The following is an 18,784-nucleotide window of genomic DNA, read 5'->3' as shown; positions in this document are numbered from 1 at the left end:
ATAATTTTTTTGTCTTAGTCATGTCTTTGGGAGGTATTGAGCAGCTGAGCACACACACACACACACACACACACACAACATAAAAGCCACAGATTAGAATAAATTGTCAGAGAATGCTAGAAAAATCCTATATGTTTGAAATTTCTTAAATAAAATTTTAACTATGGGAATTAAACTGTGTATTAAAGTTGATGCTAAATTGGCACTAATATTAAATTTGAGAAACATACACAAACATGAGTTTATATCATTAACTCCTTCACATATTATTTTTTTCTTACCACTTAAAACCAACACCCAGTTCCAATTAAGGAAAGTCTTAACTTGCATTTGATCTACACTGTTAAATTTGCATACAACTGATCTATGCCACTCTTCCGATCTCAAATATTTGAGTGAAGTTGAAGTAGGCTTTCTCACTTAAATAGTAGTGGAACTTACATAAGACCAATTATTTTAGTCGTGTTTCTTCTGGTGTTTCATTCAGAGTAATTGCTACCATCTCTTTTTCATTCTTTCACCTAAAATAACATATTGGAGACAGCGATAAGAACAGAAATCCCACCTTTGCCTCAGAGGCATCTTTAGAATCATGCTGGGGTTTTTAACAGTTTATTTGTGCTTGACCAGCAGGTAGGAAGCAGGCCCTTGGCCAGAGTCTCCAGATAAACTAAGAAGTAAGATTTGTACATATTTCATTCCCTAACAGGCCCCGAAGGAGACTGTGAAAAGAACTGAAGTGATTCTCAGCATGTACATATTAAGCTGCTTCAGTCCTATCTGACTCTGAGACCCCATGGACTGTAGCCCACCAGGCTCCTCTATCCATGGGATTCTCCAGGCCAGAATACTGGAGTGGGTTGCTATGCCTTCCTCCAGGGCACATAATTACATATTCAGCTGTATCCTGGGTGCTCAAAATTCATGAAGTATTTTTTCCTATGATTTTATTTAAATAAATATATAATCTATATTTTAAAATTTCAGATTGCATATTAAAATCAAATATAAAATATATAAATATGCAAATATATCTAAAATAAATTTAAATCTTGAGTATGTATCTTTAGTGGGTGATCTCAGTCATCCTCGTAACAATAAAACTTTGGGCACCTGGGAGAATGTGAAAGTACATTTTCGAAGGCTAGATCTGAGTAGCGGTTTTTAGTTCTTTATTCAGAATAACTTATTACATGGTTTTACCAAGAAAATTTCAGTGTCAAAACTCACCATTTTCCGTTTACCAAATGGTGAACAAAGAGAAAAAGACTTTGTGACCCTCTGGGTGTAACTGGGTTCATACTGATTCTAATAAAAATCTTTATTAATTACATATTATAATGACTACTTCCTTAAACATAAACAAAATACTATAAACTTTAAACTATTAAAAGAGCCTATCTCAACCTGGATGCCAAAAATTAATGATAGAATAAAATGAAGAGATATGTTTTAATTAAACAGATCAATATTTTTCAATAAGTAAAAATATTTTTATCACCATTTACTTAATAATTCAATAATTAATCTGGGCATCTTGTCACCTTTCTATATCATACATTTACAATTTAAGAAAAAATATATAGTTGAATATAAGTATGTATATATTTGGGCTTCCCTGGTGACTCAGACAGTAAAGAATCTGCTTGCAATGCAAGAGACACAGATTTGATCCCTGGGTCAGAAAGATCCCTTGGAGAAGGGAATGGCTACCCACGCCAGTATTCTTGCCTGGAGAATTCCATGGACAAAGTAGCCTGGCGGGTTACAGTCCATGGGGTTGCAAAGAATCAGACACAGCTGAATGACTAACAGTTTCACTTTCATGTGTATATTTATGCATAATTCTGTAGTTTTTGATAGTTTGTGCAAAAAAGATCAGATATTGCTCATTGTGCAGTAGGAATTTTGGCTGATGCATTTAATTCTTTAATTTTAGATTGTTTTTATATTAACTGAAGGGCAATAACATTGTTCTCTGAGGTGAATTTTAATATTTGTAAATGTTTTATTTGTTAAATTAACAAACTGTAACATGGATACAATGATATATTTTATAAAGTAACTAATGTACTAATATTATTGACATAATTGAATCAAAATTCCTATAATGAGAAACAGTCAATATAAACAAATATGTTAGTTATTAGATGAAAACAGACCTATTTTTATTTGTTTATTTTTTGGCCACACCACACCAAACCACTTATGGGATCTTAGTTTCCTGACCAGGGATTGAACTTGGGCCACCACAGGAAAATCACTGAGTCCTAACCAGTGGGTTGCCAGGGAATTTCCCCAAAAATAGACTTACTTTAAAATATTGCTTATGACTAAGAAATTGTCTTCAAACAAACACTAATGACCTATGTTCTACATTCAAATTTGTTTACTGTACAAACAGTTCTTACATGCTTATACTGAAAAAAAAAAAAAGCAAACTTCTTTACATTTCCTATAAATTACCTCTTTTCATCTAAAATATGAAGGGCTTTATTTCACCTAAGTTGCTTTCTTATTCATTACAAAATTATTATTACAGAAGAGATAAGTGAGAGAAGTATTTTGCCTAATGTGAATTAACCACACCACTTAATTGATTTGATCTCATAGTGTATAATTTAGATAAGCTTGTTAGATGGTTTTGTCATTTAGAATTCAAGTAATGGAAACCACCAGTGTTTTGCTGGTAGCTTGTTTTGACGGATGGAGATCCTCTACGGATGTACTTGATTATAGTAGATGGAAGTTATATGACTATATGTAAAAGATTTTATACAGAAAACTTTTAATCTTCATTTGACTGCTGGTAGAGCTCTTTTAACATACTGGCATTATTTCTATTTCTAAAACAGTATTCCCTCCTTTTTTTGTGAACAATACTCAATATTATCTTATAGAGTAATATAAGGGACTTATGGTGCAAAACATGGATATCAAAGGTAAATTGCCTTTTAAGAGGGAAAATGATAAAAAGTTAGAGTTTGAAGTCCCTTCATAAGATGAGGTCTTCAGTTCTCCTACCAAGGGGTTGTGTGATCTTGGACAAGTTTCTTAACTTTTAATAATAATACAACCTTGCTATTTTATGTCTAAAATTGAGAAACTACTAGACAGTCATTGTAATTGGAATACATATGCAAATCACTTTGCATAATGCATGACACATGGTAACTTATTAGTAAATATCATTGTCACCATCATCAAATTAAATTGGTAGGAAATTTTGATGCCTCAGGAACCATCTATTTTGCAACAATAAAACAGTAAACTATTTACAGTTGCATCATACAAATGGCTATGCCATTTAAATTTATTTTCATTTCTAACAGATTTATAGAAGGAAATGGATGGAAATGGGTGCTTAACACTGTTACACATGCATATGTACACACACAAAGTCAAAACAAATTATGATTAGTAAATTTTAAGAAATAATCTTGTGCATTCTTAAGCAACAATAAAATGTAGCTCCATGAAGTTTATCTGAAGGAGAAACTTTTTCCAGCATAAATGATTAATAGATAAGAACAAATATAGCTGGTTATGGGAAATTCTCTTTTTAAGTTACAATATGTATGAAATATATGCTGTCTTGACTTTTATATTCAAAAGGTTAGTATTTCAGTTTGTCATTTTATGTAATATTTTCAGTTTAATTGATCCATGTAAGACTACTCAGGCACAAAGAGCATTGTCTTCTATAGAGGTGGTTTTTCTGTTTTTAAATGTATTCTGTATTTTCCTCTGAAGGATGTAATTCAAAATGACAGTACATTAAAAAGAGCTTGATACAAGTCATGTAAAGTTTCAAGGGGATTAATATTTTATTCATGCAAAATGTGAAAAACCCTCTTCTTTCTCATGATTTAAAAATATCTCTCACCCTATTATATTTTCAGGCTATAGTTCAAATGTGCATGTAACACTTGCATACTTGAAGAAAGAAAATAATTAGATCACAGTGATCCGTTTGATATATTTATTCTACCCTTTCATTTCTGTTTACAGTGACAATTCAACATATGTCATGTGACTTTTTGCAGATGTGTCTTAAAAGTATGGTTTTAGAGTTTCAGGTAAAAGAAAACAATAGATTTTCATTTTCATATTATGTTGCATTGGAAGAAATTTGAACTGCAAAGTCAAAAAAAAGTTTGCCAGTTTTGATGATCTTGGGCAAGTTAATCTCTCTAAGCCTCAGTTTTCTTAACAGCAAAACATGGAATATAAAGACCTCAAAGTATTTCCAAAGAAAATGATAAAGTTCCTGACACAGCATGTAAATGCTCTAAAAGTTCAAATACCCTTACCTCCCAATCCGTCTTTCTGGGTCTCATCTAGTTACTCTTAGACCTACAGATTCAACTTTGAATAAATTCCAAACAGGCCTGCTGCTTTATCCAGATTCTTTTCCCTAGCAAAGACCTGGAGTTGATTTTCCTGTTGCCCTGGGACCTGAGTGCACCATCTTGGTTCCCTGCCTATACTCTAGTTTCTCTCCCACTGAGACATTTTCATTTCCTTGTTGTATGTCAGTCTATTTGTCTGATAGCTGCACAAACTTTTGTGAACTACCCTTCATTCATATTCAGAAGCTGTTTCTTTCCAATGGTTGAGTTTTGTACTCGTGAAAAACTTTACCATCATCCTTGTGAATAAGAGTATTGACACCACCTAAGATCATTTCTGTTGTCTCCTGTACCCTAGACTGAACCTATTTTATATGCACAAAATCCAAAACAGGATTTTAAATCACAATACCACTTTTTATGTAAAAGTATACCAATCTTTCAAATTAGTCTCCTCAATTAGCTATTACAAAGTACCACAGATACATAGTAAAAGTGTTAAAAATCGGTATTTTTCAGGTGGGAGTATGTTCTTTGTTAATGCCATATGATAGAGAATCAAATACTTTATTTTTTCCATTTACATATTTATTTATACTTTTCCTGTTTCCCTTAAGAGAAGAGAAAGAGAAAGGGATGCTCTAGGGCTCTGTTTTTAGTCATAACATATTATTTGCTAGCTATTTGTCATATACATCCCATTTGCTAAAGTAGGGTGATTTCTAATTGCCAGTCTTATAACATTTGTTCAGTACACTGACTTTCTGATCACTAACTAAACATATTTTCACAAAAAATATGTTGGTAGTTTTAAGAAAAAAATGACCAAGTATTAAAGTATGTAAAACCATACAGCTAAAGGAATAAAATATCCATTTAGCTAAATGTCCTCAGTGTTATATACTTTGGTAGATAAACTCACTTGGAATTAGATGAGGAAAATCATTTTGCTTTGTTTTATAAAACTGTTCATGCAAAATAGTGACTTTATCACGTTCCTTATAGAAACAATGATAGAAATATTCACTTTCTGTATTCTAAGTTCTAGGAATACTGAACTACAATCCTAGAAAAGTACCAAAAATCAAACAGGTACTTATTGGTGTTAAATGTAATACTGCAAAGGAAAACTAGATATAACACAAGTGAGAGGTATTCATTTTCAACAAGAAACATAGAATTACAGAGAAGAGATAAGTGTGAATTATTCTATTATCATAGAAACTGTAGCAATTTTCACCTACTGCAAACTTAAATAAAATGCAACCAAAGTAATGAAATAGCATCACTATATCATATGATATCTCTAGGGAATTATACAGAAACAATTTAACATAATATAATTGATAAAGTGAAGACAGAAAATTTTATGTTAGTTATATGATATAAGAAATAGTACAGTGGGATGTGCATCATAAGTCAAATTATACATCAATTTTCATATTTGTATTACTTTTTCAATTAGTAAGAAATCATACAAGATCCCAATCTACTATGAATATTTCATTTTCATATGAATTGATAACATAAGTTGTATAATTATTGACTCATTTATGTTATTTTATATTAAAATCACACTATGTATGACTCTTATGGAAAAATGTAATTCTGAGGACATTTAATTTTTAGCTTCTGCTTCCTAAAGAACAAAAGTGTCTGGAAAATCATTACAAGTCCTGTAAAATTCAGTGAAATGTAAGACATTTTTTAAAAAGCTGTACTGATTTAGACTTAACAGGAAAGAACATACTTTTGGGGAATCGAGGTGGATTGTCATTGACATCCGTGAGGGTGATGTTGACTATTGTCGTTCCGGCTAACCCTCCCAGTTGTCCGCCCATATCCTTGGCTTGGATGAGAACTTGGTATTGTTCTTTGACTTCCCTGTCCATGTTTGGCAAAGCTGTTCTAATAACACCTTAAGGGGAAAAAATAGAAAACAAATATCACAAATGTTCAGTTTTCCAAAATAGTCCACAAGAAAATGATTCTATATAAATTCTTTAGCAAAGACATGCTAACAAAATTTATGTGTTTTTTAAATTGATTTAGTTTAATTGGAGGCTAATTACTTTACAATATTGTAGTGGTTTTTGCCATACATTGACATGGATCAGCCACAAGTGCGTGTGTCCCCCCCATCCTGAATCCCCCTCCCACGTCCCTTCTTACGTGCCCTGCTTCATTTTTTGAACTTGCACTGGTCATCTATTTTACATATGGTAATATACATGTTTCAATGATATTCTCTGAAATCATCCCACCTTTACCTTTGCCCACATACTCCAAAAGCCTGTTGTTTACATCTGTGTCTCTTTTGCTGCTCTGCATATATCATCATTACGATCTTTCTAAGTTCCAAATATATGCATTAATATACTGAATTGGTGTTTCTCTTTCTGACTTACTTCACTCTGTATAATAGACTCCAGTTTCATCCACATCATTAGAATTGACTCAAACACATTCATGTTTTTAGCTGAGTAATATTCCATTGTATATATGTACCACAACTTCCTTATCCGTTCATCTGCTGATGGGCATCTAGGTTGCTTCCATGTCCTGGCTATTGTAAACAGTGCTGCAATGAACATTGGGGTACATGTGTCTCTCAATTCTGGTTTCCTCGGTGTGTATGCCCATCAGTGGGATTGCTGGGCCATATGACAGTTCTATTTCTAGTTTTTTTAAGGAATCTCCACACTGTTCTCCACTGTACCAGTTTGCATTCCCACCAGCAGTGTAAGAGGGTTCCCTTTTTTCCACACCCTCTCCAGCATTTATTGTTTGTAGACTTTTTGATGGTGGCCATTCTGACCAGCATGAAATGATACCTCATTACGGTATTGATTTGCATTCTCTACTAATGAACGATGTTGAGCATATTTTCATGTGTTTATTAGTCACCTATAAGTCTTCTTTGGAGAAATGTCTGTTTAGTTCTTTGACCCATTTTTTTATTGGGTTGTATGTTTTTCTGGTATTGCGTTGCATAAGCTGCTTGCATATTTTGGAATTTAATTCTTTGTCAGTGGTTTCATTTGCTTTATTCCCCTCCCCCCACCATTAAATTATATGTGGTTTTAAAAGTGAAACACCCACAATGTCCAATAGTTGGGATGTAATTTAATGATTGTGGTAATAGCCATTTACTGACATTTGTGCAGCATTGTGGAATATGGTTAAGGATCTCACTAAGTCAGCCCCAGTTAGGCATAATTTACACAGAATCATCTTACCTTTAAAAAATAAATTGTTAAAAATATATATTTTATATGTACATGCTCAGTCACTAAGTCGTGTCCAATTCTTTGCAACCCCATGGACTATAGCCTGCCAGACTCCTCTGTCCATGGGATTTTCTAGGCAAGGATACTTGAGCTTGTTGCCATTTCCTAAGTTGTTACAGTGAGCAGATTTCTAAAAAAATGCCACATTCTTCTTCATTCTTATTTTTTTAGGATACATATATTAACTTTTTTAAACACTTGAAATATTTTATTTGTATATTTTATTTTGTTTCTCAGGATTCCTGACATTAATTTTAGTCACAGAATTTTTTTTTTTAACTTAGATTTCATTAAGCTTTGCCATTGTAGGGAGTTTTGTTTCTTTTATCACCAAGTTACTCCAGCCTCTAATGGAGTGCTTATCATGCAGAGAAAAACTCGATAAGATTGTGTTGACCATCTGACTAGTGGAATGACTAGCTGAATAAAGGAAGGAATCTATAAATAATTTATAATCATGAATCATTTGATATATATGGATATTTATATAGCCTACTCATTTTATGCCCTTATGTCCAAGTGTAGAACTCTGTTTATATGTTTTCATAGTGAAAAAATTAAAACCTTCTGGGTTTATTAAATGAATTTTATAACAAACACTAATATATACCCAAAAATTTTAAGGGGGGATTGTGGATAATTTGTCTTAAATGCATGTGTGTTTAGTATTGCTATTTCTTAAATAATAAAGCTTATATGAATAATAAATTTAAGCTGTCAACACAAAATATAGAATCCAAATCATAAACTGAATACATATCCCTAATTCTTCTGTACTTATCTAATGCTGTTCTTTTGCTAATTTAGATTTAACTACAATCTGAGTGTTCTTCTAGCCCTTGGCAGGAAAAAGTTGCAAAAAAAGGCAAATTCCATTTTTGCTTCTGCTGTTTCATTTATGCTCTGCTATTCACTTACTATTATTTCAATCTGTTTGTCCATTCTTCAGCTTGGATTTCTGATGTTTCATTTCCAGTGGTCTTAACTAAGACCCTTCATCTCTACATCTTGGCTTGGTCCTGCAAGCCTTTAAGCTATATGACTTCTGTCTGCCTTGCAATACTTATATTTTCTAAATAACTGCCTGACTTTAATTCACATTCATGCTATAGTTTCCTCTTGATGATAAGATTTGTGTTTATTCAATTTGTTTCAAGTAAGAACATATGTATATTTTTCTCATGTCATTTCTAGTATGACAATTTCCAATGTCACAATGGACTTCCCTTCCCTAGTGGCTCAGTGGTAAAGAATCCAACTGCCAATGCAGGAGACACAGATTTGATCCCTGGGTTAGGAAGATTCCTAGGAGAAAGAAATAGCAACCCACTCCAGTATTCTTGCCTAGAGATATCCATGGACAGAGAAGCCTGGCAGGCTACAGTCCATGGGGTTGCAAAGAGTGGGACATGACTTAGTGACTAAGCAAAAACAACAATAAATACTCCATAAAAACTCCACAGTAATGATACCACATACTGTAATTAATTTAAAAATAAAAAATTAATTTAAATAATAAATAAATTCATTAATTTATAATCAATCCCTATTTTTTAGGCACATGTACATTGAATCCTAGTATGAGTGTCTTGTACCTGATGAACTTTCCAACATATAAAATCACGATAATTAGGGTAATAGCAAGAATGAGAAAAATAGATTTATTTCTGCCAATATAAATGGAAATACATGGTTGAGAGTGTTATACCCTTAAATTTATATATTAAATAATATTAGCCTATCAGGGGATATATTCTCCCTTTACAATCACCCTCCTGTTGTATTCAAGCCTCTCAATTTTGGTGAATCTGGGTGTATTTCATAAAATTGGGTTAGATAAAATTGGGTTTGATAACTCTGATGTTATCAAAATTGATGCTTTTGAATTGTGGTGTTGGAGAAGACTCTTGAGAGTCCCTTGGACTGCAAGGAGATTAAACCAAATCCTCAAGGAAATCAGTCCTGAATATTCATTGGAAGGACTGATGCTGAAGCTGAAACTCCAATACTTTGGCCGCCTGATGCGAAGAATTGACTCATTTGAAAAGACCCTGATGCTGGGAAAGACTGAAGGCAAGAGAAGGAGAGAACAGAGGATGAGAGGATTGGATGTCATCACTGACTTGATGGACATGAGTTTGAGCAAGCTCTGGGAGTTTGTGATGGACAGGGAAGCCTGGCGTGCTGCAGTTCATGGGGTCACAAAGAGTCGGACATGACTGAGCGGCTGAACTGACTGACTGACTCTGATGTCAACTTTTTGAGGTGAAAATAATGTACTACTATATTTGAAAAAATCATAAAATATTACATGTGATAATCAGGTATTTGGTTTGATCTGAGTTATTTCTTGAAGTGGCTGTTGAACTGTAGGATTTAAACATGGGACCATAGAGTTAGTAAACACCTTTACTAAAATATACATTTCATTCAGGCACTGTTACTAGATTTAAGGGTACAGTGGCAAACATGTTTCCATCTGCTTCTCCAGTCCAAATTTGTATACTTTTCTAGACTTCTTTCTCCTCTCTGGCTTCTGGTTGCCTTAGCCAATATGCAAGATTGGTTAGTAGACAGATGATGAATTTGGGCTTTTCTTTCCATAAATTCCCCACATTCCACACTCTCTCCTGCCATGGTTTGCCTGTCTCTATCCCCATCCCCTCATTTCTCTACTCCAGTGTGGAAACTGAAGCCCCTTCTTATGTCTTCTCCAGATACTGCCTTATCTTTTATGGTTTCCTTACAATCTGCTCACACGTCCCATAAAGAGTCCTTTTATTAAACTAATTTCAAATTGCCCAACTGGGTATCATCTTTTTTCATCTGGGAAAATAATTGATAGAGTCTCTTACAAGGTCCCTTCATGAATTGTACATTTAATGGGTATGTGTTCCTGTGGAGTGGTGCAAAGCCCATAAAGAAGCTATTAAATGATTAAGCTAATTTCAGATGATGATTGGTGTTATGAGGAAAGTGAACGCAAGTGCTTTTGAAGGTAGTATCAAAAATGTCCTCTGTGAGGAAAGAGTTTAGAGCTGCAATTCTAGAGAAATGGAAGAGGTAGACTTAGAAAGAACACAGGGAGGAGTATCCTAGTGATGAAAAGGAGAGCATTACTTCCTCAAAGCTTACAAGAAAAGCACTTGGAGGTCAATGTGACTGCAGCTTACCACTGTTGAGAGAGATGGTATAAAATAAGACCACAGATAGGGAGATAAATGAGATAATAGTTTTCAAAGATAAATAAACCCTCTGGGAAAGCATCTTGAAAATCAACAAGTAGGACTACATTAAACTAAAAAGCTTCTGCATAGCAAAAGGAGTAATCAACAAAAATGAAAAGGCAGTCTATGGTATGGGAAAAGCTGCCTGTAAACCATATATCTGATAAGGACTTAATACCCATAATAGAAAAGAACTTATGCAACTCATTAACAAACAAACCAAAAATCTAATTTAAAAAATGCACAAAGAAACTGAATAGAAAATTTTCCATAGAAGTAATACAAGTGTCCAATAGTTACATGAAAAGGTGCTTGACATCAATATTCATCAGGGAAATGTACAATTATCAAAACCACAATGAGACATAACCTTAAGATTTTAGAATGGCTGTTAACAATAAGTCAAGAAGAAGAAATAACAAGTATTGGCAATAATGTTGAGTAAAGAGGACCCTGTGCACTGTTGGTAGGGATGTAGCATCCAGTTCCATCACTTTGTTGCATATAGATGGGGGAAAAGTGGAAATAGTGACATATTTTATTTTATTTTATTGGGCTTCAAAATGACTGTGGATAGTGACTTCAGCCACAAAATTAAAAGACACTTGCTCCTTGGAAGAAAAGCTATAACAAACCTAGACAGTGTATTAGAAAGCAGAGACATCAGTTTGCCCACAAAGGTCCGTCTAGTTAAAGCTATGGTTTTTCCAGTAGTCATGTATGGATGTGAGAGTTGGACCTTAAAGAAGCCTGAGCACCGAAGACTTGATGCTTTTGAACTGTGGTGTTAGAGAAGACTCTTGAGAGTCCCTTGGACAGTATGATGCTCAAACCAGTCAGTCCTAAAGGAAATCAATCCTGAATATTCACTGGAAGGATTGATGCTAAAGCTGAAGCTCTAATACTTGGCCACCTGATGTGAAGAGCCAACTTATTGGAAAAGACCCTGATGCTGGGAAAGATTAAGGGCAAGAGGAGAAGGGGGTGACAGAGGATGAGATGTCTGGATGGAATCACTTGCTCAATGGACATGATTATGAGCAATTTCTGGAAGACAGAGGAACTAAAAAGCCTCTTGATGAAAGTGAAAGTGGAAAGCGAAGAAGTTGGCTTAAAGCTCAACATTCAGAAAACGAAGATCATGACATCCAGTCCCATCACTTCATGGGAAATAGATGGGGAAACAGTGGAAACAGTGTCAGATTTTATTTTTGGGGGGCTCCAAAATCACTGCAGATGGTGAATGCAGCCATGAAATAAAAAGACGCTTACTCCTTGGAAGGAAAGTTATGACCAACCTAGATAGCATATTGAAAAGCAGAAATATTACTTTGCCAAAAAAGGTCCGTCTAGTCAAGGCTATGGTTTTTCCTGTGATCATGTATGGATGTGAGAGTTGGACTGTGAAGAAGGCTGAGCACCGAAGAATTGATGCTTTTGAACTGTGGTGTTGGAGAAGACTCTTGAGAGTCCCTTGGACTGCAAGGAGATCCAACCAGTCTATTATGAAGGAGATCAGCCCTGGGATTTCTTTGGAGGGAATGATGCTAAAGTTGAAACTCCAGTACTTTGGCCACCTCATGTGAAGAGTTAACTCATTGGAAAAGATTCTGATGCTGGGAGGGATTGGGGGCAGGAGGAGAAGGGGACGACAGAGGATGAGATGGCTGGATGGCATGACTGACTCGATGGATGTGAGTCTGGGTGAACTCCGAGAGTTGGCGATGGACAGGGAGGCCTGGCGTGCTGCGATTCATGGGGTCACAAAGAGTCGGACACGACTGAGCGACTGAACTGAACTGAACTGAACAGTCCATAGGGTCACAGAGTCATACATGACTTAGCAACTAAGGAACAAGAACAACACTAGGAAATAGTATGGAGTTTCCTTAAAAAAAAAAATTTTTTTTTAAATAGAGCTACTATATGTTCAACAATTCTTCACATCTAAGTATATATTAAGAGGAAGTGAAAATAAAATCTCTCACCCCATGTTCATTGCTGTATTATCCATAATAGCCAAGATATGAAAACAACAGAAGTGTCCATCAACAGATCACTGAATAAATAAGATGTGATAAAATGGAATATAATTCAGTAATTCAGTCATGAGAATGAAAAAGAAAATCCTGCCATTTGCAACAACATAGGAGAAACTTACTTTATGTTATGTGAAATTAGTCAGACAGAGAAAGATAAATATGCTACAATATAATTTATACCTAGACTCTAAAAAGCTAAACTTACAGAAACAGAGAGTAGGACAGTGGTTACCAAGGGCTGTGAGGTGAAGGAAATTGGGATATTCTGGTCAAATGGCACAAGCTTACAGTTATAAAATGGATAAGTTCTTGGAATATAATATATATCATGTGCTTTCAGTTAGTATTACTACATCATATACTGAACACTTGCTAAGATAGCTCTTACAAATTCTCATCACATAAAGAAAATGGTAACTTGTGACATGATGGAGGTGTGGCTAACACAATGGTGGTGATCATTTTCCAATATACAAATATATCAAATCAATACATTGTAGACCTAATATTTACACAACATTATATGCTAATTCAGTTCATTTCAGTCGTTCATTCATGTCCGACTCTTTGTGACCCCGTGAACCACAGCATGCCAGGCCTCCCTGTCCATTACCAACTCCTGGAGTCCTCAGATAGATTATGTGGATTGATGGATGGATAAATAGATATAGATAGATAAAAAAGACAGAATGAACAAGAGATGAAAGGCTGCATTCTCCATTCTCTGGGGATTAGAGTCCAGAGGAGACCTGGATCACCACTCTGTTCTTAAAAGTGCAGCCGGGGAGGCGGTCCTAAGATGGCAGAGGAATAGGATGGGGAGATCACTTTCTCCCCCACAAATTCATCAAAAGAACATTTGAACGCTGAGAAAATTCCACAAAACAACTTCTGAATGTCAGCAGAGGACATCAGGCACCCAGAAAAGCAGCCCATTGTCTTCAAAAGGAAGTAGGAAAAAATATAAAAGATAAAAAGAGAGACAAAAGAGGTAGGGACGGAGCTCCGTCCCCGGAGGGGAGTCTTAAAAAAGAGAGAAGTTTCCAAACACCAGGAAACGCTCTCACTGCCCAGTCTGTGGCGAGCCTTGGAACCACAGAGGGCAACATAACCAGGAGGAAAAATAAATAAATAATTAAAACCCACAGATTATGTGCCCAACAGTAACTCCCCCAGCCAAGAAGCAGCGCAGATGCCTGCATTCACCACTAGCAAGTCTGCGCTGGGCAGAGAGGCAAGGGCTGCATTGCTTACTTAGAGTAAGGACTGGGCCTCAATGCCCCGAGGGCAATCTGAGGGAACTAACATGGTTTAGCAAACCAGACTGTTGGATAACTACCACGCAAAAAGCCCTACCTAAGACACAGCCAGGCCCACTCACAGTACAAAGGACTGACTAGAGCTACTTGAAAAGCCCTAACCTAAGGCACCGTCAGGCCAGCTCACAGAACAAAAGACTGAGGAGAGCTAGCTGGCTACAGATCACCCATCCCCCTCCAGTGACAGGCAGGCGAAGGCAGCCAGAGCCGGAAGGGGGCAATCGTGGCCCCAGAGAGGCATCATCTACCAAACTGCAAGCAGGCTTTGTTGCTAACCAAGACTTCTTGGGATTCTGGACAGTCAACATTTGCCTGAAAAGGTGCGCCGGTTGTACACCAAGAAAACCGAGCTGCAGGGATGGGGGAAGTGATAAGTTGCAGCGACCATGCTCGCCAAACACCTGGTCACCTGAGCTGCTCGGACCTGGGAAGAGCACAAAATGCAGGCCCACCCAAGTCTGTGCCTCTGAGGACTACCTGAATATCTGAACCTGAGAGGCTTAGACCTGGGAAGTGCATACAACCCAGGCCCTGCCTCAGACAGTTCCCAGCAGAACAACCTAGAGCCTAAGCAGTGTAGACAGGGAAAGCACACACGCCGTGAGCAGGGGCAAACCAGTGTGGCTGAGACACTGCGGGTACATGCCAGTGTTATTTGTTTGCAGCTTCCCTCCCTCCCCAAAGCACAACTGAACAAGTGAGCCAAAAAAAGTGTCCATCACCGCCCCCTTGTGCCAGGGAGGAAATTAGACACTGAAGAGACCAGCAAACAGAAGAATCTAAAACAGAGGGACCCTCCTTGGAAGTGACAGGTGCAATACATTAAAACCCTGTAGATAGTACTGACTACATAGGAAGGGGCCTACAGATTTTGAGAAATATAAGCCACATCAAGGAACTATCCAAAAATTAACTGATCCCACACTGCCCACAACAACACCAGAGAAAGTCCTAGATATATTTTTACTATTTTTACTATCATTCTTTAAATTAAATGTTTTTTTTTTATTTTTAAGTCCTCTGTTACTCCTTTTTCATTTTTATAACCTACTATTACTTTGCAAAAAAAAAAAGAGATCCTATTTTTTAAAGCAAACTTCATATATATATATATATTATAATCATTTTTATTTTCTCTTTTTTTTTAATAATATAATTTTGAAATCCAACCTCTAGATTTTTAATCTTTGCTTTTTGGTATTTAGTATCAATTTTGTACCTTTAAGAAACCAATCTTCAAATCTTCAGTACCCATTTTTACTTGGGAGTGAGATTACTGGCTTGACTACTCTCCCCCCTGCCCCGCCCCGCTTTGGACTCTCCTTTTCCTCCACCAGGTCGCTCCTGTCTCCTCCCTCCCCCTTCTCTTCTCTACACATATCTTCTTCTCTGTAAATCTCTTTGTGTGTTCCGGACGGTGGATAACACTTAGGGAACTGATTACTGGCTGGATCTGTCGCTCCTTTTGACTCCCCCCCTTTATCCTCCTGGCCACCTCTGTCTCCTTCCTCCCTCTTCTCTTCCCTGTATAACTCCATAAACATCTCTGAGCAGTCCAGACTGTGGAGCACACATAAGGAAGTGATCACTGGCTAGCTTGCTCTCTCCTCTTTTGATTCCACCTCGTCTCATCCTAGTCACCTCTATCTCCCTCCTCCTTCTTCTCTTCTCCATGTAACTCTGTGAACCTCTCTGGGTGTCCCTCACTGTGGAGAAACTTTTCATCTTTAACCTAGATGTTTTATCAACGGTGCTGTATAGATGGAGAAGTCTTGAGGCTACTGTAAAAATAAGACTGAAAACCAGAAGCAGGAGACTTAAGTCCAAATCCTGAGAACACCAGAGAACTCCTGACTCCAGGGAACATTAATCGACAGGAGCTCATCAAATGCCTCCATACCTACACTGAAACCAAGCACCACCCAAGAGCCAACAAGTTCCAAAGCAAGACATACCACACAAATTCTCCAGCAACACAGGAACATAGCCCTGAGCTTCAATATATAGGCTGCTCAAAGTCACTCCAAACCCACTGACATCTCATAACTCATTACTGGACACTTCATTGCACTCCAGAGAGAAGAAATCTAGCCCCACCCACTAGAACACGGACACAAGCTTCCCTAACCAGGAAACCTTGATAAGCCACCCATACAACCCCACCCACAGCAAGGAAACTCCACAATAAAGAGAACTCCACAAACTGCCAGAATACAGAAAGGACACCCCAAACACAGAAATAGAAACAAGATGAAGAGACAGAGGCATACCCAGCAGGTAAAGGAACAGGATAAATCCCCACCAAACTAAACAAATGAGGAAGAGATAGAGAATCTACCTGATAAAGAATTACAAATAATGATAGTGAAAATGATCCAAAATCTTGAAAACAAAATGGAATCACAGATAAATAGCCTGGAGACAAGGGTTGAGAAGATCCAAGAAAGGTTTAATAAGGACCTAGAAGAAATAAAAGAGACTCAATATATAATGAATAATGCAATAAATGATATCAAAAAACACTCTGGAGGGAAAAAAATACTAGAATAACAGAGGCAGAAGATAGGATTAGTGAGGTAGAAGATATAATGGTAGAAACAAATGAATCAGAGAGGAAAAAAGAAAAACGAATTAAAAGAAATGAGGACAATCTCAGAGACCTCTGGGACAATGTTAAACACCCCAACATTCGAATCAAAGGAGTCCCAGAAGAAGAAGACAAAAAGAAAGACCATGAGAAAATACTTGAGATAATAGTTGAAAACTTCCCTAAAATGGGGAAGGAAATTATCACCCAAGTCCAAGAAATTCAGAGAGTCCCAAATAGGATAAACCCAAGGCGAAACATCCCAAGACACATATTAATCAAATTAACAAAGATCAAACACAAAGAACAAATATTAAAAGCAGCAAGGGAAAAACAACAAATAATACCCAAGGGAATTCCCATAAGGATAACAGCTGATCTTTCAATAGAAACTCTTCAGACCAGGAGGGAATGGCAAGACATACTTCAAGTGATGAAAGAAAATAACCTACAGCCCAGATTACTGTACCCAGCAAGGATCTCATTCAAATATGAAGGAGAAATAAAAAGCTTTACAGACAAGCAAAAGCTGAGAGAATTCAGTACCACCAAACCAACTCTCCAACAAATGCTAAAGGATCTTCTCTAGATAAGAAACACAAAAAGGGTGTATAAACTCAAACCCAAAACAATAAAGTAAATGGCAACAGGATCATACTTATCAATAATTACCTTAAACATAAATGGGTTGAATGCCCCAACCAAAAGACAAAGACTGTATGAATGGATACAAAAACAAGACCCCTATATATGTTGTCTACAAGAGACTCACCTCAAAACAGGGGACACATACAGACTGAAAGTAAAGGGCTGGAAAAAGACACTCCACACAAATACAGACCAAAAGAAAGCAGGAGTAGCAATACTCATATCAGATAAAATAAAGTTTAAAACAAAGGCTGTGGAAAGAGACAAAGAAGGATACTACATAATGATCAAAGGATCAATCCAAGAGAAGATGAAACAATTATAAATATATATGCACGTGACATAGGAGCACTGTAATATGTAAGACAAATGCTAACAAGTATGAAAGGGGAAATTAACAGTGACACAGTAATAGTGGGAGACTTTAATACCCCACTCATACCTATGGATAGATCAACTAAACAGAAAATTAACTAGGAAACACAAACTTTAAATGCTACAATAGACCAGTTAGACCTAATTCATATCTATAGGACATTTCACCCCAAAACAATGAATTTCACCTTTTTCTCAAGAGCACACGGAACCTTCTCTAGGACAGATCACATCCAGGGACATAAATCTAGCCTTGGTAAATTCAAAAAAATTGAAATCATTCCAAGCATCTTTTCTGACCACAATGCAGTAAGATTAGATCTCAATTAAAGGAGAAAAACTATTAAAAATTCCAACATATGGAGGCTGAATATCACGTTGCTGAATAACCAACAAATCACAGAAGAAATCAAAAAAGAAATTAAAATATGCATAGAAACAAATGAAATGAAAACACAACAACCCAAAACCTGTGGGACACTGTAAAAGTAGTGCTAAGGGGAAGGTTTATAGCAATACAGGCATACCTCAAGAAACAAGAAAAAAGTTAAATAAATAACCTAACTCTACACCTAAAGCAACTAGACAAGGAAGAAATGAAGAACCCCAGGGTTAGTAGAAGGAAAGAAATCTTAAAAATTAGGGCAGAAATAAATGCAAAAGAAACAAAAGAGACCATAGCAAAAATCAACGAACTCAAAAGCTGGTTCTTTGAGAGGATCAATAAAATTGACAAACCATTAGCCAGACTCATCAAGAAACAAAGGGAGAAAAATCAAATCAGTAAAATTAGAAATGAAAATGGAGAGATCACAAAAGACAATCACAGAAATACAAAGGATCATAAGAGACTATTATCAGCAATTGTATGCCAATAAAATGGACAACATGGAATAAGTGGACAAATTATTACAAAAGTACAACTTTCCAAAACCAAACCAGGA

The 18,784-nt window shown here is 36.3% G+C and overlaps 1 protein-coding gene across 1 annotated transcript in view; it reads right to left on the bottom strand.

The window, feature by feature from the left end:
- Positions 1 to 18,784, bottom strand: part of CDH12 (cadherin 12) — a 481,738-nt gene that overhangs the window by 82,228 nt on the left and 380,726 nt on the right. The window contains exon 5 of the mRNA XM_070774812.1: positions 6,103 to 6,270. Within this exon, the coding sequence (XP_070630913.1) occupies positions 6,103 to 6,270 (168 nt within the window). The remainder of the gene's footprint in view (positions 1 to 6,102; positions 6,271 to 18,784) is intronic.

This window comes from Bos indicus, chromosome 20 (genome assembly GCF_029378745.1).
Source record: "Bos indicus isolate NIAB-ARS_2022 breed Sahiwal x Tharparkar chromosome 20, NIAB-ARS_B.indTharparkar_mat_pri_1.0, whole genome shotgun sequence".
Classification (NCBI taxonomy): Eukaryota; Metazoa; Chordata; class Mammalia; order Artiodactyla; family Bovidae; genus Bos; species Bos indicus.
The sequence above is the reverse complement of the archived record's forward strand: the minus strand, read 5'-3'. Positions and strand labels throughout refer to the sequence as shown.